General features: G+C 48.8%; 1 protein-coding gene across 1 annotated transcript in view; it reads left to right on the forward strand.

The window, feature by feature from the left end:
* The window catches only part of LOC120851178, a 177,767-nt gene extending 156,638 nt beyond the window's left edge, over nucleotides 1–21,129 (forward strand). The window contains exons 4-5 of the mRNA XM_042289200.1: nucleotides 16,755–17,621; nucleotides 20,300–21,129. Coding sequence (XP_042145134.1) covers nucleotides 16,755–17,621; nucleotides 20,300–20,728 — 1,296 coding nt within the window. The 3' untranslated portion in view covers nucleotides 20,729–21,129. The remainder of the gene's footprint in view (nucleotides 1–16,754; nucleotides 17,622–20,299) is intronic.
* The last annotated feature ends 5,668 nt before the right edge of the window (nucleotides 21,130–26,797 follow it).

A 26,797-nucleotide genomic window follows, 5' to 3' on the forward strand; every position in this document is an offset into this window, starting at 1 on the left:
TCTGCCAAGCAGCTAGTTTCGACAAAACCGATAGTGTGATTTGTGTTTTGTCACATTTGTGTGAGATTTTGGAGAAAATGAATGCTGGTCTGCATTCGTTATCCCCCAACATTTGTTTGTTTTCGGTCTGCTAACCACTACCCCGAATCGTTGTTTTGAAGCGGGTCCAAACCACGGGAACGAAAAGGTACCGACTGGGAATCCGACATACGGTACGTGTAAATACGACGCGGTTGCCGCGAAGACACGCATGCTCAACGTGGCAGCTCGTCGGGGTGCGCTGGTTGGCCGCGCTGATAAACCAGACATTGGCGTAGCCAGGTCGTGTTCAAGGGTCGAAACACCTTCGAAATTGCATGGTTTTCCTCTTTCTCCCCTTTCCCTTTTCCATTGTCAGCTTCTTTTTTTTTTCTTCTTTTGTGAAGGCATTAAAAGTCCTATGTGCTTCTCTTTCTGTTCGACAACCCACTACGGCGAGGGGCCGGAACATTCCAAAGCAAAACGAAGATGACAACACTGTCCGTGGACTGCGTGAGCGTGAGAAATAGAAGTCCGGCTCCGGCTTTCCGAAGAGCTCTCGCCAAACTCGACAGTGTTATTAGCAACCTAAGCCTTTCTTCGGGCTCGCAGGTGCGGATGACTCCGCTCCTGACGTCACATAAGCCGCGAAATCCTAACCTCGAAGGACGCTGGCCTCGCCTCGGAGAATGCAGGCGGCCTGACTAAAGTTCCCTATACTCTTTGAGCCTCAAGGACTCCACGCCACTATCAGGGCAACGAAACAAAATTTAAAAATAGCAATACTTTGACTTTGCAAACCCTACAACCCTACAAACAGGACAACAAAATGACAAACAGCTTAGATTTTTTTTTTTTTTGTCCCGTCTTTTATTTGTTTTGGGGCATACAAAAATGTAAAAAAGAAAAAAAAAGAAGCGGGAGAGAAAAGCGGCAGCATATGCACCGTAGAAGCACTTTGGAATGCTCATAATTCTTTTGGTTTCAAAGCGTACCGAGGTTACTTCTTTTATCGCTGCAGTGGGTAATGTTTATAATCTTGCGTTCAACACGTGAGTCGTGAAAGTTTCTTTACGTATATAGACTCTCAAAAATTAATTCAATAGCCAAAGCTGTCGCTTGACGCTTTTTTTAAATAATGATTATTTACCTACAACTTCAAGCGTGCCATCAACGTCTCCAACAGAATCGGCACATTCACGTCAGGCAGCATCGTCCGCCCTAGGCGAGAGCAATGTCATGGCCAACGACGTCGGTTGCAATGTCGCAATCCTCGGGTTGGGCCAATCACCAGCCTGTGCGGAGCATTCGTTTCATTAAACAAACTGTCTGAGGAAGTTCTGGTTTGGACACAGATGTGAAGGGACCGCACCTCTTAGCGCGTGTCACCGGTAGAGACAACTTGCCTTGGTCCCCAGGTCTCGTATTCTAATGTCAACCGCCTGCTGCAAATCCTGGCCACCATGCCCGTTAGCGTCGCTGAGGCGGAACGTTCAGTCTCGAGACTCCGAAGACGGAAGCCATACCTGAGAGCTTCAACGTCCCCGGAGCGGTTGCTGCTCCGTTCTTAGCTCAGACCAGAAGCTCCGCCTTCAGCACGAGCTCGCTGGCTTCCGCTGTGCTTTGTTTGCGCGCGCCTGCGCGTTCAGACTTGTGCCAGCAAGGGCAGAAAGCTCGTGCTGAAGGAGGAGCCTCTAGTCTCAGCTAAGGGTGAACGGAGTATAGGGGTTGCGCTTTTGAACATTCACGGGAACGTCCAAGACAGCTCCGAAAGGGTCCTCTCGCTGCTTTCGATCGACCGACCGCGGCTTCCACTAAATGTTTAGACCCCACAAAACGATAGAAGCTGGTACTTTTCTCTGCCACTTTCTCGTAAAACGACAACGAAGAACGGAAAAAACCCGAAACATGACCACAACACGATCATTTCTGAAAAATGTGCGCAGGAACAATGAGCGCGACGTTTCACTTGCTCGTTACCCCGGTCGGTGCGCATTGGAGTTTTTATGTGTAATCGTATTCTAAACTTCGCTATTCTTTGGCACTCTTACGTAGTTTTCAGTCATTGGATACCCCAGTGTTCCGCAGAGAAGTGAACGCACCGGAATATTTTATGAGCCTGTCTAGACTTTTTGTTCAAAGCGCATTATTATATTTTATGATTGTGTGTTTTCGTTGTTCCACAGTAAAGTTCCCCTCTTTAAAGATCGAAGGGACGAAATAAAAAACGTTGAATTCTTGTCTTCTGAGAAACAGGAAAATAGCAACTACAGTTGTGTTTGCGGGATTTCTTTTCCTCTTTCTTGATTTTTTTTTTCTACTTTTGAATGGTCTGGGCAAAGGAAAGCATCCCCTGAAAACATTTCCTGGCTATGGCACTGGCGGACTGCTTTCTAACTGTTTGCGTACCGGATCGCCGTGCAATGCTCAGAAAGGACAACGAGCTGGCGTGTTATCTCCGATGGGTGGAAAACGCACCAATCTCGCCGTGCCCTTTTATTTCGATATGGCGTAAAATGTGCGTGAAATATCAACAGGTAAAGTGACAAGAATTAGGCACATAGACAAATTCAATCATACTGTGAAATAAAGTCCTCCATCTTTATATTTAATCCCGTGTAGGTATGCCGCGAACTTTTTTTGACCGAAGTTTCGATGATCGATTGAAGTGGTTCAAAAGATTTCGAATTTTCGACCTTCCCATTTCGAAAAATTCAACGGAAGTCAATTTTCGAACTTATTAAACTAAGAAGTTCGACGCTTTCCGAAATTTCGAACTTATTACCCGGCAAAATTCGATGCTTGTCGAACTTTCGAACTTGATAGACTAAAAAATCGATGATTTTCGAACTTTCGACCTTCTTGCACTAAAAAGTTCGAAGCTTTTCGAACTTTCAAACTTCCTACGCTAAGAAATTCGAAAATTTTCGAACTTATTAATCTACAGAATTCAAAAATTGTCAATCTTTCGATTCCTGAAACGTCAAAGGTTTGACGAACTTCGAGCATTTAGGGTAAAAGTTCGAAGTTCCTGGAACTTCGAAAGACCGGCGGGCGGTTTCATTTGGATTCAAGCAGTGAGGTACCTTCGTAATATTTTTTTCTCGCAATTTTACATGCGGTGCCGCATTCCTTCCGAAGGACAATGCCGTTTATTTAAATCATATGGCATGCTTGGTTTTAAAGAAATAGATTCCCGAAGGAGCGAGGAAGGACGACGGGGTTTTGACAATTGTCGTACGTGCCATATTTGAAGCGCGCTATAGCCGAAGCTATTTATGGTAGAGATGTTAAACTTTTTAAGAATGATCTATGTATAGCCTAGGTAAGTGTCGTCTTAAGATATGATTATTGTTGTTCGACACAAGTTTCGAAGAAATATCCAAACATGTACCTACGGGCAATTATGCCCTAAACTTGGTCATTTTCTTCGCCTACATTCTTTGAGGTATCGCAGTTAAATTAACACCAGAGACAGTACATATCATTACCATCTGCAGATTACAAAATAATGTATTTCTTTTTTTTTTCCCCCTTGAGGAACAAATTAACTCATGGGTAAGATTTCTAAAATTGTTCAAGTTCAGCACGTCATAAAAAAAAAAAAACATTTTTTTCTCAATTTACGTTTTTGGGACGTGTTTCTTTTGGCCTGTACACATTTTGGTGGGAGAGACTTGTTTCATAGTTCTGGGCCTCTGAATATGCAAGAATACAACACTTCCGGCTGGTTCTTGATAGTTCTTTTTTCTCTCGAGCTTTTTATTTTTGCATTTATTGTTATGTTTATTTATTGATTATATTTTACCAATGGCACAGTTATTTAGGCCGAAAATACATAGCTCCGAACTTCCGAGCCACCGAGCATGTGACGAGTAGTGCCTTCTGACAACGAGTTTCTAACAATGACCATCTACGCGGTCTTTTATGCAGTGAAGAGCGACAGTAGCTATACATATGCATAAATAATTTCAGATTACAATAAGCTAGACCATGCTCTCTTTCCCTGTATTGTTTTCTTTAACAGTCCGAAATATCTGGAAGGGGGGGGGGGGGAGGTACTGGAGCCCCCCCCCCCCCCCCCCCCGTTTTTTCTCTTCCGACGCCACTGGTATTGTAGAACGCTCCTCGACCTCAAGTTGCATCAGCTTCTGTGCTTTTGGCTCGGCGTTTCTTTCGCCCCGGAAATTAAACCTCCAGAGCAATTACAAACAAAAAAATTGTCACGATGCAGGCGAGCTGGCGTATGTTGATCATGATGCAAAATCCCGAGACTGGGCATGAAAGTCGCAAGAAATAGTGTAAGAAGAAAGAAAAAAGGGGACAGGACAACGTCTCAAACTCAGCTGAGTTGAGTTTGAGACGTTGTCCCGAGCTGAGTTTTCAGCTGAGTTGAGTTTCAGGCGTTGTCCTGTCCCCTTCTTTCTGCCTTCTTACACTTTTTCTTCAGAATTTCATTCCCAGTCTCGGGATTTTGCATCATGTACAAACTAAACTTACTATATGCCAGCGTCACTCGAGCGGCGTTCGATCGGATTACTGCCAGCGTGCAAGGAGGTAGGGGGGCAGTTTGCCAGATCACTTCAAGGTTTTTGTGAGCCTCAACCACCTGCCTGCCCCCGGCCGTTTCGAAATGGATGAGTATCGTTAAACAGTGCGTTCGTAGAATCGCTACTTCGTGATGCACGTTAATGACCACACCGGGCCGTCGGTCACAATTACTGATCTATTGTCACACGTCACTCTGCACTGGCACATATTCCAGCACATCCCGGACACTCGTCGTCTCATATAATTGCCTGATCGCGCAGTCTAAATATCACACCCGAACTTTTCTAAACCTGATTTCGTGAAAACCAGTGTGGCGTGAAAACGTTATTTGAAACTGAAACTGGTGGCGGAACATGAAAACCCGACTTCGAACTTTGCGCACTTGGACATAAAAAAAATTTAAAACCTTCAAAGATTTTTTTTTTTTAATTTATCCCTGAAAGAGAATCGAAACCTTTGACCTTATCGAACTTTATGTAGAAAGAAAATCGAAATCTTAGAATTTATCGACCTTTGTCTTTAAAAATTCGAAACCCTCGATTTTTCGGTTTTACATCTAAAGCAATTCGAAACGTTCGAATCACTGGGATTTAAAATTAGGGAAGTTCGAAATCTTCAAATTTATCGAACCTCAAGTAAACAAAAATTCGAAATAATCGACCCCAACTTTTAGAAACTGTGAAAGCTTCGAACTTTTCGATTTCGAAACCCCGCGATTTAGGAAAGTTGCGAATTTTTCGAATTCAAATCTCCGTACGGTCGAAAATATAGAAACCTTTCGAATTCGAGAATCAGTTCAGGTCGAAAATATCCCAACCTTTCGAAATCGAACCTAGGGTGGTTCGCGGCATCCCTAATCACGTGCAAAAATAAATATGTTCAAAAATTCATTTGCAACAAAAAAAGAAAAAGATTTTGCATCAAAGCGATAGGCAGCATTATCTCCAATCTACCTTTCAAATTCAGGTTCTGATGATTTTAGTGGTTTTAAGTACTATTTGTATCAAATAAAGCGATTTTATCTCTTTCGGTTTTGAAACCGAACCCGAAACAGAGTGCCTATGGCAGGTGGCGCTAGCTATCGCCCGAAATCTCCCCGCTCATATCTTGTTTTGAATGGGCGTCCATAACTTTGCTCTCGGAGGCGCATCTTGCGGAGGCGAGTCGTCGGGTGTCGTCGTCTTGTGCCGGCGTTCGCCGCTTATTTTTTACTTTTCAGAACCTTAATAATGGGCGTTTCTTACTAGTACCTTGTTCAAGTGTGTCAAACGGTATCTCGGAGACGCCGCGTCTAGTCATTGATCGTTGGCTGGCAGCGAGAGGGCTACGAAAACTTCAAACGGCCGGTCAGCACAACTCTTTTCTTTGTCCAGAACGAAGTGTTACTTTTGCCGTAAGCTTGCTAAGCTATGCTCTGACCTTTAGCCCCCTTCCCTGGCAAATCGCGAGCGCTTGTTTCGCACTTGGACTCGTCTTCGTGGTTGTGCGACGGCACCGCGTTGTATCGGATCGCCTACTTTTGATGCTCCTAACGGGGCTTGTAACAGTACCGCATCCCTCAGATGTCCACGTAACTTTCTATTGCGATGTGGCACTGGCACAATCAGTTTCGTGACTGCCACAACATCGCCAACAGAAATATTTAAACTGAAATGTTGCGAGTGCTTTCCGAATAAGCTACTCCGAAAAAGGCAGAGAGAACTTCTGTGGCTCGCTCGACGCGCTCTGCCACTTTCCCACGGATCCGCTGGAGCAAGAATTTTAGTAGATCGTTTTCAGAGGCTCTGTACTGCTACGGGCGCGCGCTTCAGAGCATGCATCGAAGTGGCAGCGCGAGCTCCCGCTACGAATAGCGTGGTCTGAAAACACGGCCGCTCGCCGAGCGCTCTACCGGCTCCAGATTTACCAGCGGCGCAAGAACCCGCCCGGCGAGCGCGTGCTATTTGCCAAGGGAAGGGCTACTAGTATGCTTGTGACCTGGGGCGGTTTGCTGGATAGCGACGTTGTGTTTGTCCTTTACCTGTCTCGGCTTTCAGTATGTCGAATGCGCCAAGCGACTGAGAGAGAGGAAGAGACGAGTGCGCGAGGACGTCAGAACGCTGAGCTCTGGTCGGATTGATTAGTGGGTAGACCTAAAGCCCTTGGTCTGCACTGCATGTGTCCAACACATTCTGATGCAAGAGCATAACGCGAGACGCATTCTAGCTCGTTCGGCAAGTGACAAAGGCAGCTAAATTTAGATCTACCCACTAATCATTCAGACGAAAGCTCGGCATTCTGATGTCCCCACGCTCTCTCGTTTCCTCCTCCCTCAGTCTACTGCCCAGTATTGTTACCTTCGATTCCCGTTTATGTCGTCCAAGTTTGCCACGTTTACATAAATCCGACTTGAGTGCGTAGACTTTAATTATTCTCAGAATTAAGCCGATACGCCAGCATTCACCTTAAAGGGGCCCTGCAATCATATTTAAGCGTCAACCTTTTTTCCGGTTTCCACGTCTCTTCTGGTTCGGGCAAGCCAGCGGGTACGGAGAGAGTAACTAATTATCAGTGCATCATATTTTAACCGGACGACGCGGAAACCTCCTCCCCCTACGGGGGCGTCCCGCGGTACCAAAAGTGCACGAAATGTGAGGTATTTGCTCCTGGGCTTACTACTGGTGAGAGCCGCTAAAAGCTTCTTTTAGTCGAAACAAAAAATATAAGTGGCGAGAACCGTCTCAATTATTTATGCAAGTAGTTTTTGTTCAGTATTTTAGATCAGAAAAGAAACAAATGCAGTTTATAAAGTCAGGAAACCAGAAATGACCTGTCAACATACCCGCCTCCAAGCGGTAAAAAAGGGCGGCGCATACTAGAAAGGAATAGTAGGATCAGGCTCCAACGAGTGGCGAGTGTAGAAAGGTCCCGGATGTATGCGGTGGCACTGCGGTCATTTACGGACTCGGGGATTTGACAGGTTCCAAGCGTTGCGAAGCCTTCGGCACAGGTTTGGCTTGCTGTTTGGCCGTTTCGCGATATGGCAGCGCGAAGTGGCTCCTGTTCTGAACTGATCTTTACCCCGTGTTTGCTGTCGTTTGTGGCCAATGAAGTGTCATGCTGAATTAGTGTTTAATCGTGCAGCAAATGCAATGCGAGCCGCCCTGGCTGCCTGCTCCTACAGCCTATCCAGAACATGCTTTAGTGGCGCCCTCTCGAGCTGTCGACGCGGAGTGCGGCAGCCATGACCGCTCGCTGCGCTCACTACCCCTCCTCTAGTTTACGGCCACTGAAGTGGCTAAAGACGTCATGAACGAAGTTATTTTTTGCTTGTTTTTGTAATTTTAATTTGCCTATAACTTTTAAGATAAAGTGAAATTCAAAGGGGGAAAAAAAAAGTTTCATTAAGTTACTATGTTTAGTGCGCTCAAGTTCGGTGCAAATTAAAAACCAGTAAAAAATTCATTGCAAGGCCTCTTTAATGCTCAAGCCCTATGCTAAGATGGCACCATGTTGTGTTACATCTCAAAGTTAAACCAGCATTTCCAACTCAAGCCGAACATTGTAATCACATTTTCTGTCTGGTGTTTTGCATGCGGTGGCCTTTCTGATAGCATAAAGATCTTAACCACTGTCTTTGATGCTCTGCAAGAAGTTACAGCATGGAAGAAAGCGCTGAGAGTTCTGGGCCTTGCCACTCTAGAACCGAGGGAACAATACTGCACACGACATGGCGAGCAAGATTGTTACCAACGGCTTTCAAGACACTACAGCTACTTCTATCATGGTTGGACCACAAGGACGAGAGGTTCCAGTGCAAGCAGGAGCAGCACTGAGGTAGGAACTACTTTTTCTGCGATACCAGCACTTTGAGCTCGCGACGCCATTCCTGCTTACAACTTACTCTAGGGGCTCCCTCCGATGCGCAAGGCCAGAGCGGGTGCCGCCCTCGCCGAGCAGCTCAGCTATTTGCGACTCCAGCGTACTATACGGGCGCGCCGGTCAGGCAGTATGGCGGGCGAAAGGAGGTTGCTTTCGTCGTTCAGCACGCTGACCACCATAAATTCTTTCACAGCAGCGTAAGATCGGTGTTACATGTGAAAGCAAAGCGATTTTTCGACGGTAGAAACCTTCTTCTAGTCAGTGCGTAGGAATGACACAGCGGAAGCATAACAATAATTACTGGAAACAATGTTTGTTTCTATGCTGCCTACGTGAACCAAGCAGCGATAACAGACGACAGAGTGGAAACAACCTCCTCTCCTGAGCTTCTCGGTGTTGCCGCTACGCTGCGTTGATTTCGCTGGAGTCGCCAATATTCAGCTCATTTACAATGGCAAAAAAGGTTTGCGTTTCTTCTCGAGAGAAACTTACGGAGGGACACCCAGGATTGTGCCCACTTTTTTTCTGCTGCCAACAAGACAAGACTCACTGCCTCCATGTTCTCAGCTAGGCACATAGCCAGGATTTTGATTCGGGGGGGGGGGCGGGGGGGGGGAGGAGGAGGGGGGGGGGGGAGGGGGGGGGGAGGGGATTGGTGCCCGCTTTTTGCTACCAACTCTGCCAATACTGAGTTGGCGGCAAAAGGAAAAGGAATGCTATACTCTAGCTCTGCAATGCCTATACAGTTACTTTATATCTGGACTAAGTGCAGCGCTCGTGTTAAACCACAAAACTAAAGAAAAAAAAAAGATCGCAAGAGTGCAAAGACAGGAAAGGACCTTGAGACAAGTTGAAAAATATGCCATCTCGGGATCGTCCTTTTGTTAATTTTATTTCTTATGTTTTGTAACAAGTCGTCGCAGACTGTCGCCGCGAAGCGGCTTGAATGGGTGGACCGGGTAGGTTAAAGGAATACTGAACCGAAATTTGGATTTCGCAAAGTAAGGCTGCAGAAGTGTTGAACCGAATTCTACGAACTCCAAAACATCCCTCGTACATCGATATCTCAAACGGATGGCCGTACTTTTGGAAAAGAAGGGCGTGATCAAGCGAGTTCTTTGACGTAACCGTCCTCTGGGAGAATTTGAGAATGAGGAGAAGCGGCCTCGCTTCTCTCCTCCTCGCTTCGGTTCACCAGCTTGGCGGGACGTAGCGAGGAGAGAGAATGGGAATCGTGACGTGCCTTGTCTCGTCGGCCTCGTCAGCCAAGTTCAATCGCGCACTTCTTTCCCAAAAAAATATGGCGATTCGTTAGATATATCGCCGTATGTGTGGTATCTTTTGGTTTTGCAACTTCCCGCCTATCCGCCCGGCCTTGTTTAGTTAACTCGAAATCTCGTTTCACTATCCCTTTAACACGCACGCGCCTTAGTGTTACGTGTGCGACATAGTGGTCGTCCCCCACTGCAGTGGCATGGACAGGGAGGAGGCTTATGGGGCTTCAGCCCTCCCTCCCCTGGTCATAAAGATCCCAGCCTCCCCAGCCAGCCCCCCCCCCCCCCCCCCTAAAAAGATCGACGCATGGCACCGTGAAAGCGGTGAAAGTGGCAAGTTATTTTCTTCCACAAGGAAGAGCACATGGGGGTAAATTACCTTGCGGCAATTTTAGGGATTGCTATGGCGCAGTATTTGCTATAAAATGTCAGGGAAAAAGGTATATTTTGGCTTTTAAAAAGCTGCATCCAGTTAACATCTGCAACGATTTTTTGTGCGGCGAATTGCCCTATGACGAATCGGCCTATTCGACGAATGAACCGCCGACGAGTTGACCGTCGGCGATTTGTCCTAGACCCTCACCACATCATCTCAGCTGCGAGCTACAACGCAGGACGACATTGCATTCCTATAGGACAGGGGTCTCAAGCACGCGGCCAGCGACTCGCTGGGACGCGGCCCGCAGGCAACCGGCTACGCGTTCCGGTTCCTGTGCGCTGGAAATGGCATGCGCCATAGTGATCTCATCACGCCGATTCATTTCCGCTCGAAAAGTAGCTCTGCTTTTTTAACGTATTCACATAGTTTATACTTATCTGTGCTCATTTGCCCTTTGTTTCGCTTTATTTTTTTGCTTCCCGGCTTTTTGTAATGTACAACAATTACGCTACTGCTGCAAGCGCAAACTTTTCGTTTCAGGATACATCTCAGCTGCGCGAATTCTCGATCAGCAGGAGTAGCTGCCAAAGATAAAGCTACGAGGTCGGGACTAGATCCATCACAGTATTTTCTCAGTGTGTTGTAATAAAAATCGTCAGGAAAGCAAGAACTGTCAAATTAACTGATTGATTTTTTAGAGACATCTTGGGCTTGGTGAATTTCCGAACGAATTAAGCAACGAAAACGACAGTGCAATTTCTCTCTTGTTCCATTAAAAATGCTAGCATGCTGGTGGGGCGGTGTCATTATAATTATTGATATCACATGACGTGAGGCCCCAAAGTAGTCATATAAACCAATCAAATCTAAACATGTCACTGGCAAAACTGTGAGTTACAAAAAGCATAGAGGACGAGGTCTTTTCATTTTTAAAATCGTCTGACTCACCCCCCCCCCCCCCCCCCCCCCCCGTTGCGTTGGCCCTCGACCTTTCCGGTATGGGCTATCTGGTCCTCACACTCAAATGAGTTTGAGACCACTGCTATAGGAGGTGCGCATCAGAAACTTTTAATAGGACCCAACAAGGTGGGCAACAATTGCCGGCAACTTGCGACGCGCAAACGTTTCTCGGCGAAATTATGGAGTGCGAAGGTCAGTACACGAGACCTCTCTTGCTTAGGCGACGCAAGTGGACATTACCAGTCGACTGCTTCCGTTGCATTCTCATATTTAAACAAATCTAAAATGTTACTGTGAACCAAGAAACTTTTTTTCTTCTCAAGTTACAGTAATTTGTGTGCAAAATAAAAAGTGTTACTGTATCTTTGTGGCGTTGCAAGCACGAGGTGCTTAGGACTTTCGTTTGCGGTGTAGAAACATTATTCTAAAACACCCTGGCACAGCGCGCGCTAACTCAAGCGCTAAATTTAGCGCTAGCATGGGCTCGGTCGCTCCGGTGAAAAGTAAATCCGATAGAATAAACACAAATTTGGGACGAAAACAGACGCATACAACTCTTTCAACTCTCAACGAGATTTATTTCGTCTCCGTTCAAACGACGGCCATCGAGCAGGTTCAGGGGAGGGAGCAGAGAAGGAAAAAGGAGGGGGGGGGGTTGAAAGAAGAGGAGGGGGAAAAACAGGTTATTCGCGGCCTTCCCTCAAGGCCCCTGTCCCTTCCGCCCAGTTCAGGATGGAGGAATCTCATCTCCCTGTCTCAAAGGGCTAGAGAAGCCGAAGCAACGTTAGTGACCGAGCTCTTAATAGCGTACGATTCGGTGACTTCCCTGCCAAATCTCTGCCGGTGTCCTCCCAATACGTGCGTACCTTCGTATCTGGGCGAACAACCGTCGCACTTCATACGGTGTACGACTATTGGATGCATGGAGTCGGGGGGGGGGGGGGGGGGGTTTGCTCACCTCTCGCGAGTTTTTTTTCAGGCGCTCATTTAGGCGCCTGCCGGTCTGCCCCTATATACCCCCCCCCCCCCCCCCCCCGAAAAAAGGATGGTATAAACCACCTCCTTCCTGCACTTAACAAACTGCTGTCCGTGCTTTTTGTTGCATTGGGTCGCAGAGGGTGGGGTATTCACCATTCTGCACATTTGTTGAAGCTTTTGCTTGCAGCTAAACACTACTCCTATCTCGAAGTGATAGGCGAGTCCCTTAAAGGGACAATGAAGGCAATTTCGGAAACCATTTTGGCGATTGAACTGGGTTCCAGGCACGCCTCACGCCACGTTGCCCAAATTTCAGCCGAAACCGGTGCTTGTATGCCGCACAAATCAATTAAACAGTTGCGGTAATAATCGTACCGGAATCGACTGGAGCGACGCCCCGAGAGTTGCGGGAGAAGCCAAGAGAAGCGGAGCTCACGTGACCGATGCGAGGCCAAGAAGCGCGACGTCACAAGAGACGCCTCAGCGATTGGTTGAAACGAGAGATGCGCCCTCGGTCACGTTTTGATTCCCGGTTTTTAGGAATACTGTTCTAATTTCCGCTTGAATAGCCATGAAAAGTATAAATCGGACCGGAAAGGATTACTAAACCGTAAATAAAGCAGCATAATTGTTTTTTTCTTTGCTACGCTGGACGCGAAACGGCCACCGAGCAACTATGGGCACTTCGGCATGCGGGCCGATCGATATCGGCTGGGCGGTCTCCCTCGGGTGATGGCGGAGGCCGCCACACGCGTACTCCCGCTCCGTTTGTGTTGGGTTACTGAAGATAAGCTCGAACTCGCTCGCGACAGCGGCATTGCCGTCTATGTTGACAGATTCGACGAAACGACCGCGCCACCGCGCTGTTATAACCCACCGCGGTAACAAGAGTCTCGATCTCCTAAATACTACCGATACCGACTATTCACACTTGACGTCACTCCCTACGTCACCTCCGTTTTCGGAGGCCCAGAAACGAGAATCGAGATTGTTTAGTTTCGGTTTCTTTACTCCTTTCGTAGGCACAGAAATACGCGTCACAAATGTCTACAAAAAATTGGGCAGCATGCTATGTTCCCAAGAAGCATAAAAAAAATAATTTAAAAAAATTAAATAAAATCGTCTTCATTGTCCCTTTAAGGCAATGTGCGGTATTGTGCGAGTAGGGGATAACTGCAAAATGTTTTTTACGAGGAACAGGAGCGGCTGGCGGTGCCCGGGAGGCAGTGATCAGCCTCTTTAGTGTCTTTGCCACTAAGTCTTCAGGGTACCCTGCCCTCTTTAGCCTCTCTGTCTGTAGAGCACGCTGTGCGTGGTGAGATGGGGGCACGACCTGGTTCCAGAGGATTTTAGGAGTGAGTTCACGAGACCCCGTTTTACTGCTTTGAAGTGGGCACTCGTGAAGGGCGGACCGGCTTTTCTGTGCGCTATCTGAACTCCCAGCATATCCCATCGGGGTGCATCTTCAGGTGCAGGTCCAAGTTTTGAAGACCGTCTTCAGACGGGTCTTTTCTCTTGAAGGAGAGTCCGGTGGGTCTCGAAGCGAAGGCCTGAATGACAGACTCGGGAGGGGTCTACTTTGGGTGCACGATCAGATAATCATATACATACCGGAACACCCAGCTCTCCGGCGCGGTCTCCTCCATTGAGCTCCTATGCACAGCGCGCACAGCATGCTTCTACAAACAGAGAGGCTAAAGAGGGCAGGGTATCCTGAAGACTTAGTGGCAAATACTCTAAAGAGGCTGATCACCGCCTCCCGGGCACCGCCAGCCGCTCCTGTTACTCGCAAAAAGCATTTTACAGTTATCCCCTACTTGCATAACATCGCCTTAAGGGACTCGCCTATCACTGAGCAAACCCCCCGACGACTCCATGCATCCAATAGTCGTACACCGTATGACGTGCGACGGTTGTTCGCCCAGATGCGAAGGTACGCGCATATTGGGAGGACACAGGCAGAGATTTGGCGGGGAAGTCGCCAAATGGTACGCCATTAAGAGCTTGGTCACTAACGTCGCTTCGGCTTCTCTATCTAGCCCTTTCCGACAGGCAGATGAAATTCCTCCGTTCGGAACTGGGCGGAAGGGACCAGAGGCCTTGAGGGAAGGCCGCGAATAACTCATTTTTCCTCCTCCTCCTCTTTCAACCCCCCCCTCTTTCAACCGTTCGGTGCGGCCAGTGCGCCAGCCCTTTTTCAGTCCTTCATGGACGAGGTGCTTAAAGGCATACCTCATGTGGGATGCTACATTAATGACGTCATCGTGTCTGGAAAGGACACCCAGGACTGTCAAAAGACGCTGGAATGCGTCTTGCGTCGACTTCGTGACTACAATGTCACTTTGAAAACGGACAAGTGCCGTTTTTTTCCAAAGCTCGGTGACCTACCTGGGTCACACGGTGAGTGCCGATGGCATTTACCCGACAGAAGCAATGACAAAGGCTATCACAGAAGCGCCCGAGCCCACCTGCGTAACGGAACTGAAGGCGTATTTGCGGATGCTAAACTTTTACGCTAAGTTTCTCAAGAATGTTTCGTGCGTAGCTGAACCGCTTTATCGGTTGTTGAAAAAAGGTGAAAAGTGGTCGTGGACTCGGAAGTGCAGCGAGGCCTTTGCTGCTACGAAGCAGTTGCTCGTAAACAGCCAGGTTCTTACGTTCTACGACGTAGACAAGCCAATTGCATTGCTGTGTGATGCTTCATCGTACGGGATTGGTGCTGTCATTTTTCATGTAACACCAGAAGGGGAAGAGCGCCCAGTGGCGTTCGCGTCGCGAACGCTCACGTCAGCGGAAAAGAACTATGCGCAGTGCGAGCGAGAAGCGCTAGCTCTGATGTTTGGTCTGAAAAAGTTCCATCGCTACCTGTATGGTAGGGAGTTCACTCTCTATACAGACCATCAGCCACTGCTTGGGATACTGGGGCACGATAAGCCTGTACCTACGCTAGCGGCAGCTCGAATGCAAAGATGGGCAATGATTCTTGCAGCCTATAGGTACAAACTCAAGTACCGTAAAGGAAAAGATGTCGAGGTGGCTGATGCTCTGTCTAGACTCCCACGACCGATGACAACAGCTGACGACCCTGCTGAGTGTCTTTTGTTGTTTGACAGTACTCCCTTGACCGCGGAAGATGTAGCTAGAGCTACAAAACGTGACTTGACCTTGTCTCGCGTAGCTAACTACGTTCTGAATGGATGGCCTGCCCAAAGTAGCGAAGAGCTAAAACCGTACCATGTACGACGTGACGAGTTGTCATTTGAGCAAGGCTGCGTCACCTGGGGCTCAAGGGTGATTGTACCTGAAAAGCTGCAGTCACAGGTTTTGGCACTGTTGCATGAGGACCATCCAGGTGCTAGCCGCATGAAAATGCTTGCCAGAAGTTTTGTATGGTGGCCAGGGCTAGACCTAGAAATCGAGAGCTACGTACGACAGTGTCGCGTATGTCAGTCTGTTCAGAACGCTGCTCCACCTGTACCGTTACAGCCATGGAGCTATCCAACTAAGCCGTGGCAACGAGTACACGTGGATTTTGCTGCTAAAGAAGGCCATGTCTTCCTAGTACTGGTGGATGCTTTCTCGAAATGGATCGAAGTGTGGTCCATGTCTTCCACCACTACTGGTAAAACACTCGACAAATTGCGAAGTGTATTTGCGGCTTATGGGCTACCAGAGGTACTGGTGAGTGATAACGGACCTCAGTTTGTTTCAGATGAGTTCTCTGAGTTTATGAGGGTGAATGGCATCAAGCACGTTAAGACGCCACCCTATCATGCTGCCTCCAACGGCGCAGCAGAGCGTCTCGTGCAGACCACAAAAAAAACTCTGCTGAAGCAATTGTTAGACGAGAAACAGAGTGGCAAGAAACACTCTTTGCTCGAACGTTTGGATAGCTTTTTACTGAGCTATCGAAACACCCCAAACAGTACCACTGGTCGCACTCCAGCCGAGCTGTTTTTGAAGCGACAGCCACGAGTGAAACTTTCTTTGCTTAAACCCGATTTTGTAAAAGCCATGCAAAACAAACAGCAGCACCTGAAGGAACAGAGTGATGCGTCGCGAAATGCTAACCGGTCTTTTGTTGTGGGTGATACTGTGTTGGTCAAAACGGTGCGAGGCGAGCTAGTGTCATGGGAAGAAGGTGTGGTGACTCAAGTCGTCAGTCCTGTGACATATTTAGTGAAAGTGGCGCAGGTTGTGCGGTTCACACACGCCGACCACATCCGAGACCGCCTTGCAAGCCCGACGTCCCTTGCTGCACCGCCTACGCCGGAGGAGCCTACGCTCCCAGATGTTCCGGTGCCTCGAGAAACTCAGCCGATGGTGCCACAAGTTGCTTCTGCTGCTATGCCAGCGGACTCTCAAGCCGGCAGTCAACAAGCTACACGGACGCGTCAGCAGCCGCTTCCACCACCGAGTTCCACAAGTGCGCCAGTGACGACACCGGAGCCTTGTACTGAGGCACCGACTTCCAGAAGAAGTACGCGAGTGCGGCGTCCACCGGACAGGTACAAACCGGAGCAGGCAGGCGGCACGACAGACAGCGTTACTACACGCCGGAAGCAAAGACGCGTCGTTGAACGAGATAAGAGCGAACCAGAAAGATAACGTCAATAAGCGTGACGTTCGAAAACACAAGCAAAGCAAGAAGTCTTGCGAAAGATTTGGAAGGGCGCATGCGGCAAGCAAATGTTGGTACAAGAATGCTACGTGTCACAAGTGTGGCAAGTTAGGCCATTTGCAAAAAAGTGTGCTCGAGCGAGAAAAAGGGACCCAAGAACGCGAATGCAGTGGACTGCTCGGAGGACGATTCAGAACTGGACGTCTATCACTGCCTTAACACGGTGCGTTCGGGTTATGAAGTGAAAGTCAATGTTGAAGGGGCGGACGTTTTCATGCAAATTGATACAGGAGCGGCTGTAACAATTGTTCCTGAAAGTGTTGCGAAAACCGTGTTCCCTCATGTCAAGTGTGAGCCATCTCGGGTAAACCTAAAAACGTACACGGGTGAACGAATCCCGGTAAAGGGGCAATGTGACGTTTCCGTCACATACGAAAACCAGACTTTGAAACTGCCCGTTATCGTCGTCGATAACCAAGGCAAGAAATTGCCGTTGCTCATGGGGCGGAACTGGCTTGAGAGGCTCAGACTTGATTGGAAAAGCGTCATGTCACTGGAGCATGTAACTGATTCACACCGAATAGAAGCGCTGCGTAACAAGTTCCCGACAGTATTTTCTAATCAGTCTAGTGTCACGAACAACTATCAAGCGAAGATGGTTCTAAAACAAGATTGTACGCCGGTTTTTTGCAAGGCGAGACCGGTGCCTTACGCGTTACGCGATAAGGTTGGAGAAGAGCTGGACAGGCTAGAGAAGAGCGGGGTTTTACGCCGCGTAAGTCACAGTGAGTGGGCGACTCCGGTAGTTGTAATTCACAAGAAAGATGGATCACTCAGGTTGTGCGGGGATTACAAAGTAACGATCAACCCTGTACTAAAAACCGACCATTACCCACTGCCGCGACCTGAAGATCTGTACACTGCCATCGCAGGTGGCAAAGTGTTTTGCGTGCTGGATCTTTCTGCTGCGTATCAGCAGGTACCGCTGGCTGCCGAGTCCAAACCACTTTTGACTATAAACACGCACATGGGGTTGTTTCAGTTCCAACGCCTACCGTTTGGTGTGGCCAGTGCGCCAGCCATTTTTCAGTCCTTCATGGACGAGGTGCTTAAAGGCATACCTCATGTGGGATGCTACATTGATGACGTCATCGTGTCTGGAAAGGACATACAGGACTGTCAAAAGACGCTGGAATGCGTCTTGCGTCGACTTCGTGACTACAATGTCACTTTGAAAACGGACAAGTGCCGTTTTTTTCCAAAGCTCGGTGACCTACCTGGGTCACACGGTGAGTGCCGATGGCATTTACCCGACACAAGCAATGACAAAGGCTATCACAGAAGCGCCCGAGCCCACCTGCGTAACGGAACTGAAGGCGTATTTGGGGATGCTAAACTTTTACGCTAAGTTTCTCAAGAATGTTTCGTGCGTAGCTGAACCGCTTTATCGGTTGTTGAAAAAAGGTGAAAAGTGGTCGTGGACTCGGAAGTGCAGCGAGGCCTTTGCTGCTACGAAGCAGTTGCTCGTAAACAGCCAGGTTCTTACGTTCTACGACGTAGACAAGCCAATTGCATTGCTGTGTGATGCTTCATCGTACGGGATTGGTGCTGTCATTTTTCATGTAACACCAGAAGGGGAAGAGCGCCCAGTGGCGTTCGCGTCGCGAACGCTCACGTCAGCGGAAAAGAACTATGCGCAGTGCGAGCGAGAAGCGCTAGCTCTGATGTTTGGTCTGAAAAGGTTCCATCGCTACCTGTATGGTAGGGAGTTCACTCTCTATACAGACCATCAGCCACTGCTTGGGATACTGGGGCACGATAAGCCTGTACCTACGCTAGCGGCAGCTCGAATGCAAAGATGGGCAATGATTCTTGCAGCCTATAGGTACAAACTCAAGTACCGTAAAGGAAAAGATGTCGAGGTGGCTGATGCTCTGTCTAGACTCCCACGACCGATGACAACAGCTGACGACCCTGCTGAGTGTCTTTTGTTGTTTGACAGTACTCCCTTGACCGCGGAAGACGTAGCTAGAGCTACAAAACGTGACTTGACCTTGTCTCGCGTAGCTAACTACGTTCTGAATGGATGGCCTGCCCAAAGTAGCGAAGAGCTAAAACCGTACCATGTACGACGTGACGAGTTGTCATTTGGGCAAGGCTGCGTCACCTGGGGCTCAAGGGTGATTGTACCTGAAAAGCTGCAGTCACCGGTTTTGGCACTGTTGCATGAGGACCATCCAGGTGCTAGCCGCATGAAAATGCTTGCCAGAAGTTTTGTATGGTGGCCAGGGCTAGACCTAGAAATCGAGAGCTACGTACGACAGTGCCGCGTATGTCAGTCTGTTCAGAACGCTGCTCCACCTGTACCGTTACAGCCATGGAGCTATCCAACTAAGCCGTGGCAACGAGTACACGTGGATTTTGCTGCTAAAGAAGGCCATGTCTTCCTAGTACTGGTGGATGCTTTCTCGAAATGGATCGAAGTGTGGTTCATGTCTTCCACCACTACTGGTAAAACACTCGACAAATTGCGAAGTGTATTTGCGGCTTACGGGCTACCAGAGGTACTGGTGAGTGATAACGGACCTCAGTTTGTTTCAGATGAGTTCTCTGAGTTTATGAGGGTGAATGGCATCAAGCACGTTAAGACGCCACCCTATCATGCTGCCTCCAACGGCGCAGCAGAGCGTCTCGTGCAGACCACAAAAAAAACTCTGCTGAAGCAATTGTTAGACGAGAAACAGAGTGGCAAGAAACACTCTTTGCTCGAGCGTTTGGATAGCTTTTTACTGAGCTATCGAAACACCCCAAACAGTACCACTGGTCGCACTCCAGCCGAGCTGTTTTTGAAGCGACAGCCACGAGTGAAACTTTCTTTGCTTAAACCCGATTTTGTAAAAGCCATGCAAAACAAACAGCAGCACCTGAAGGAACAGAGTGATGCGTCGCGAGGTGCTAACCGGTCTTTTGTTGTGGGTGATACTGTGTTGGTCAAAACGGTGCGAGGCGAGCTAGTGTCATGGGAAGAAGGTGTGGTGACTCAAGTCGTCAGTCCGGTGACATATTTAGTGAAAGTGGCGCAGGTTGTGCGGTTCACACACGCCGACCACATCCGAGACCGCCTTGCAAGCCCGACGTCCCTTGCTGCACCGCCTACGCCGGAGGAGCCTACGCTCCCAGATGTTCCGGTGCCTCGAGAAACCCAGCCGATGGTGCCACAAGTTGCTTCTGCTGCTATGCCAGCGGACTCTCAAGCCGGCAGTCAACAAGCTACACGGACGCGTCAGCAGCCGCTTCCACCACCGAGTTCCACAAGTGCGCCAGTGACGACACCGGAGCCTTGTACAGAGGCTCCGACTTCCAGAAGAAGTACGCGAGTGCGGCGTCCACCGGACAGGTACAAACCGGAGGACTTCCGAAGCTGATGTGAGGGGGAAGGAATGTAGCAGCGTGGCGCTGCAAGTCACGGCGCACCACGGCGCATCGGCTGTGCGCACCCCGGTCACGGATGTCACGTGACAAGCGCCTATAAGTATAGCACGTTCAATAAAAAAGCCCTCTTTGCCCGTTGGAATGTCGTCTGCTCAAGTTATCACAGTGTTCCCGTTGGCCTCGGCAGCCAGGTACCGCTGGCCGTGGTTTGGACTCGGCAGCCAGGTACCGCTGGCTGCCGAGTCCAAACCACTTTTGACTATAAACACGCACATGGGGTTGTTTCAGTTCCAACGCCTACCGTTTGGTGTGGCCAGTGCGCCAGCCATTTTTCAGTCCTTCATGGACGAGGTGCTTAAAGGCATACCTCATGTGGGATGCTACATTGATGACGTCATCGTGTCTGGAAAGGACACCCAGGACTGTCAAAAGACGCTGGAATGCGTCTTGCGTCGACTTCGTGACTACAATGTCACTTTGAAAACGGACAAGTGCCGTTTTTTTCCAAAGCTCGGTGACCTACCTGGGTCACACGGTGAGTGCCGATGGCATTTACCCGACAGAAGCAATGACAAAGGCTATCACAGAAGCGCCCGAGCCCACCTGCGTAACGGAACTGAAGGCGTATTTGGGGATGCTAAACTTTTACGCTAAGTTTCTCAAGAATGTTTCGTGCGTAGCTGAACCGCTTTATCGGTTGTTGAAAAAAGGTGAAAAGCGGTCGTGGACTCGGAAGTGCAGCGAGGCCTTTGCTGCTACGAAGCAGTTGCTCGTAAACAGCCAGGTTCTTACGTTCTACGACGTAGACAAGCCAATTGCATTGCTGTGTGATGCTTCATCGTACAGGATTGGGGCTGTCATTTTTCATGTAACACCAGAAGGGGAAGAGCGCCCAGTGGCGTTCGCGTCGCGAACGCTCACGTCAGCGGAAAAGAACTATGCGCAGTGCGAGCGAGAAGCGCTAGCTCTGATGTTTGGTCTGAAAAAGTTCCATCGCTACCTGTATGGTAGGGAGTTCACTCTCTATACAGACCATCAGCCACTGCTTGGGATACTGGGGCATGATAAGCCTGTACCTACGCTAGCGGCAGCTCGAATGCAAAGATGGGCAATGATTCTTGCAGCCTATAGGTACAAACTCAAGTACCGTAAAGGAAAAGATGTCGAGGTGGCTGATGCTCTGTCTAGACTCCCACGACCGATGACAACAGCTGACGACCCTGCTGAGTGTCTTTTGTTGTTTGACAGTACTCCCTTGACCGCGGAAGACGTAGCTAGAGCTACAAAACGTGACTTGACCTTGTCTCGCGTAGCTAACTACGTTCTGAATGGATGGCCTGCCCAAAGTAGCGAAGAGCTAAAACCGTACCATGTACGACGTGACGAGTTGTCATTTGAGCAAGGCTGCGTCACCTGGGGCTCAAGGGTGATTGTACCTGAAAAGCTGCAGTCACAGGTTTTGGCACTGTTGCATGAGGACCATCCAGGTGCTAGCCGCATGAAAATGCTTGCCAGAAGTTTTGTATGGTGGCCAGGGCTAGACCTAGAAATCGAGAGCTACGTACGACAGTGTCGCGTATGTCAGTCTGTTCAGAACGCTGCTCCACCTGTACCGTTACAGCCATGGAGCTATCCAACTAAGCCGTGGCAACGAGTACACGTGGATTTTGCTGCTAAAGAAGGCCATGTCTTCCTAGTACTGGTGGATGCTTTCTCGAAATGGATCGAAGTGTGGTCCATGTCTTCCACCACTACTGGTAAAACACTCGACAAATTGCGAAGTGTATTTGCGGCTTATGGGCTACCAGAGGTACTGGTGAGTGATAACGGACCTCAGTTTGTTTCAGATGAGTTCTCTGAGTTTATGAGGGTGAATGGCATCAAGCACGTTAAGGCGCCACCCTATCATGCTGCCTCCAACGGCGCAGCAGAGCGTCTCGTGCAGACCACAAAAAAAAACTCTGCTGAAGCAATTGTTAGACGAGAAACAGAGTGGCAAGAAACACTCTTTGCTCGAACGTTTGGATAGCTTTTTACTGAGCTATCGAAACACCCCAAACAGTACCACTGGTCGCACTCCAGCCGAGCTGTTTTTGAAGCGACAGCCACGAGTGAAACTTTCTTTGCTTAAACCCGATTTTGTAAAAGCCATGCAAAACAAACAGCAGCACCTGAAGGAACAGAGTGATGCGTCGCGAGGTGCTAACCGGTCTTTTGTTGTGGGTGATACTGTGTTGGTCAAAACGGTGCGAGGCGAGCTAGTGTCATGGGAAGAAGGTGTGGTGACTCAAGTCGTCAGTCCTGTGACATATTTAGTGAAAGTGGCGCAGGTTGTGCGGTTCACACACGCCGACCACATCCGAGACCGCCTTGCAAGCCCGACGTCCCTTGCTGCACCGCCTACGCCGGAGGAGCCTACGCTCCCAGATGTTCCGGTGCCTCGAGAAACTCAGCCGATGGTGCCACAAGTTGCTTCTGCTGCTATGCCAGCGGACTCTCAAGCCGGCAGTCAACAAGCTACACGGACGCGTCAGCAGCCGCTTTCACCACCGAGTTCCACAAGTGCGCCAGTGACGACACCGGAGCCTTGTACTGAGGCACCGACTTCCAGAAGAAGTACGCGAGTGCGGCGTCCACCGGACAGGTACAAACCGGAGGACTTCCGAAGCTGATGTGAGGGGGAAGGAATGTAGCAGCGTGGCGCTGCAAGTCACGGCGCACCACGGCGCATCGGCTGTGCGCACCCCGGTCACGGATGTCACGTGACAAGCGCCTATAAGTATAGCACGGTCAATAAAGAAGCCTCTTTGCCCGTTGGAATGTCGTCTGCTCAAGTTATCACACTTTTTCCTTCTCTGCTCCCTCCCCTGAACCTGCTCGATGGCCGTCGTTTGAACGGAGACGAAATAAATGTTGGTGAGAGTTGAAAGAGTTGTAAGCGTCTGATTTCGTCCCAAATTTTGTTTATTCTTTCCGATAGTTTAAGTATAATTACGAACACGCTCGTTTTTAATGTTAAATCCGGTCGCTGTAGCTATTTTACTATACGAAGTTGGTACTGGTATGGGCCTTTAGCGACGATGACTGGAAGTCTGGAATAATAAATAAAAACGTGCTCTCCCGGCGCAATAGACGCAGTGGTTGAGTTGCCAGCTGTCTCCACTGCTATTGAAGTAACAGGGCAAAGATACGCTAGTTGATCATTTACTGAGATAAAACAACAGAGCGCTAAGGGCTGGTTTTGGAGTAGCCATAAATATTCTAAGAATGCGCACCACTTCATAACGGCAGCCACGAGCGAGAGTTCAATGTTTGGTAGATGGAGAACGGCAACCTCCCTGTTTTACGTCTGCTAGCAGAGTCGGGCGCGTGCCCTCTCTCGTTTTACCCCGCCGACCCTGCTGAACTTCCCGGATGTGTGGAGAGGGTGCTGTGGTCTAACAATATGGCGCCACCCTGAGAGAGCTAAATGAAATGGTCTATAAGCTCCCTCCGGGAGCCAGAGTTGCGCATCTGTTTTCCACATGCTGCCGCACCGCTAATCGCCGAGATCCGATCACGTGAGGAGCAGACTCAAATGCCGTGCAGGAAAGTAGACGTTGCGTGCGCCCCGGCATACATTCCCCTGCTTTCGGGCGAGCCTCGAACGCACGGCGCAGATATTCGCCGAATTCAGACAGATGAGGGATCAGCGTGCCATGCAGGAAAGACGGCGCTACGGGGATGAGCACGCAACTCTGGCTCCCATAGGGAGCCTATACAGGAATTCTGCAAGCACTGGTACCACAGATCAAGCAGTACCTACCTCTCCACGCTTATGCCGGAAACTCTCAGCCTCGGGGTTCGGTCGTGGTTGGCGCCAGGCATGTAGCAAGTGGGGGGGCCCATGGGGCTTGCCCCCCCCCCCCCCCCGAAATCTTCCATTTTGCTGGGACCTCCTGTCCCCCTCCCCCTCATACAGCATTTTGTCATAGGCGGCCCCGGCCCTCCCCCCCCCCCCCCCCCCCCTTTTGCCCGAAACAAAATCCTGGCTACGTGCCTGGTTGGCGCGGTCTCGCGCGGCGAGATGCAGCAGTGTCCTGTGAGCAGTTAGAAACTATCTCGCTCACCAGGGCGTGCACAACTACATCCTCTCCTTTCCAGAGGGAGGGTAAAAACCGGATTTTAAGCCTTGTTCAACTTCTTACTAACTGTGCAGCGATATTACCAATTCTAAGCAGTCGCAAGAGATTAAAATCTGTTTTTGCACCCTCCGGTCACAAGCAGTCACAAGTTTGTGAAACAGCCATTACAAATGTTTCATTTCAGTTCATTTATACCGCTAAAACAATATCAGTTTTGAGCAGTCAAAGCAGGATCGATCGAAACTTTGAGTTCAGACCAACATCCTTTTGTGAATTCTTAATAGAGTATTCGCACGACTAGGTTTCTCTCTGAGCACAGGATTAAACGTTATCGAGCTCTAAACTCACGTGCTCCGCATCACGAATGTTCTCAAATACCCCCAGCTCGCGGGGAGCCGAGGGGAATTTGTGACCGGCCGACAGAATATCTGTTGTTCCGTCAGAGCGACCAGGCCTCCCCTTTGTCCCCCTGCTTTTAGGAAGGTACCGCAGTTAACAGCAATTAGGTGGGCGCCTTTTTAAAAAAAAAATTATTATGCTTTTTGTTTGACGAGTTTCCGAAGTTCGCCAGCACATTCGAAAAAGGAAAGACTCCGGCAACTCCGACTCGGTTGTGCGAATGCTCGCTTGATATTTCCGCTCTGCCTCCTCCTCCTCGTTTTTTCCTTCTCGCAGCTCTACGACATACTCAATTTTCTCCAGCATTAATGATCTCTCATGAGATACCCCGTCACCATTATGCACATTTACAAGGCGATCAAAAGACTTTTAGCTGCACGAGCAGTTTCTTTGAAGCTCACTACCCATACAGGCATTGTATTCGAATGACTTGTCTTCCTTTTTTCTTAAGGGGGCACTAAACCAATGTCTGCGAAAGTCTATTTACGGTCATAAATGTGGACGTGTCTGCAATAGTTCTCGAGGAATCAATTTCTGATGCCGATTTAAGTAGCAATAGCTACTTAAATTGGTTAAGTGCTTCTTTAATTTGTTTAGCAGACAATTGCTAACCAACAGATTAAAGCAGGCTCCTCTGTTCCGTGCAATTTGCTTCGTAATCAGTTGGTCAACTTGACCGTCAAACTATATCTTCGATCTGATATAGATGTTTGATATACTATCCCCATCACGTGAGTGGATAGTTGAAATAGCTGCAAGGCTATGTCCTTTTTATCAAAGTAGACCATCTTCTGTGGTGAAGCTAAGGTTCTTGAGAGGCAGGTACTTTCTTGTGGCCCTTGTGGGTTGCTCTTCACACGTCCGTTTGTAGAGCAAGGTTTAGCATGGTGACAGGGTATCTTTTTGGTGGTAATCTTTATCCGTGCCACAGTTTTCAAGGGCATAAGAGCATTATTTGGTTGACTGACACTTAACTTGGTATTGTGAGTCAAGCAGATTGTCATGGCTGTGCTCATCTTCACGATAAGGAAAGAGGGACATTTAAGACAAACGGACAAGACAATGTCCCTCTTTCCTTATCGTGAATTAATAACCAACACGCTCAACCATCTACGTGCTCATCTTCTTTGTCAATGCTTTCTAAATATTGAGAGGTTATTGTCTGATTGGCCACTAATTGTAACTTGGCTTTGTTACAATTTTTCGTCCTCCGATTCCGAGTGATCAGGTTGTAAATGAGACCGAGGTGCCTGCAATTTGACAGGCTTACTGTGCTGCAAGGTCCATCTATCTTAACAATACCTAGGTGGTTGAGATGAATCTTCAAAGCTCGACTCTAATAATTTGTGTGATTTTATTATTTTGTTGTTCTAAGTGATGGCTTCTTTTATGCTTTGTATTTTCAGAAGTGGGCCTTCAACTCCTTCAGCTGGTGCTGCAAGCCTGCTGGCACAACTTGTGGCCCAGGTACCAGAATGAAGAGCTGAAAGCACTGTTCGAGTGAGAGGACCAGTGGCCCTTGCGCAGGTCGAAAACCGGACCGGGCAGTCATCAGAGCTATTTATGTTCCACTTCCATTAGCTCCAAGATGTTTCGTTGGCACCCTCTAATGGTTTCCGTCCGTGACGTCACAAACAGAATTTCCCTTGTCCTGATTGGCAATATTTGCCTCTATCTTCCTGTAATTGGCAGGATTTCCCTCCCCGTTAGCCGGCATTTGGGTAAGCATTATCAGTATACAGGAAGCTCTGGTTCGGCGGATCGCAAACCTCAACTACTGCGACGCTTTTTGTCGTGCACATTGCTAATAGTCTGCGTCACTAGTTGTGTGCAGTGCAAGCGAAGCAACGCCGGGCAAAAAAAAGGGCAAGCACTAGGAAGGCTGGACAGAAGAAGAGGGCGAGGCGAGAAAGAGAGAGCACTAGGAACTTTAAAGAGGAGGGTAGGTTTCTCCCCTCCCCAACCTTTCTAGTGCTTGGCCTTTCTCCCCTCGTCTGGCGTTGCCTTCGTCTGTCGTTCACGTAATTATAGTCTGTTACAACTGAAGAATGTAAGGAAAGGGAAAGGAAGGCCGGGGAGGAGGAAGCAGACGAATTGCTGGAGAGGAGAGGAGAAAGTTTTTCCCTCTTCTATCTAGCATTCTGTCTGCTTCCTCCTCCCCGGCCTTCCTTTCCCTCGCCCCATCTTCTTGAGCTGTAAC

This window comes from Ixodes scapularis, unplaced genomic scaffold (assembly GCF_016920785.2).
Source record: "Ixodes scapularis isolate PalLabHiFi unplaced genomic scaffold, ASM1692078v2 PGA_scaffold12__126_contigs__length_90152505, whole genome shotgun sequence".
NCBI classification, from domain to species: Eukaryota; Metazoa; Arthropoda; class Arachnida; order Ixodida; family Ixodidae; genus Ixodes; species Ixodes scapularis.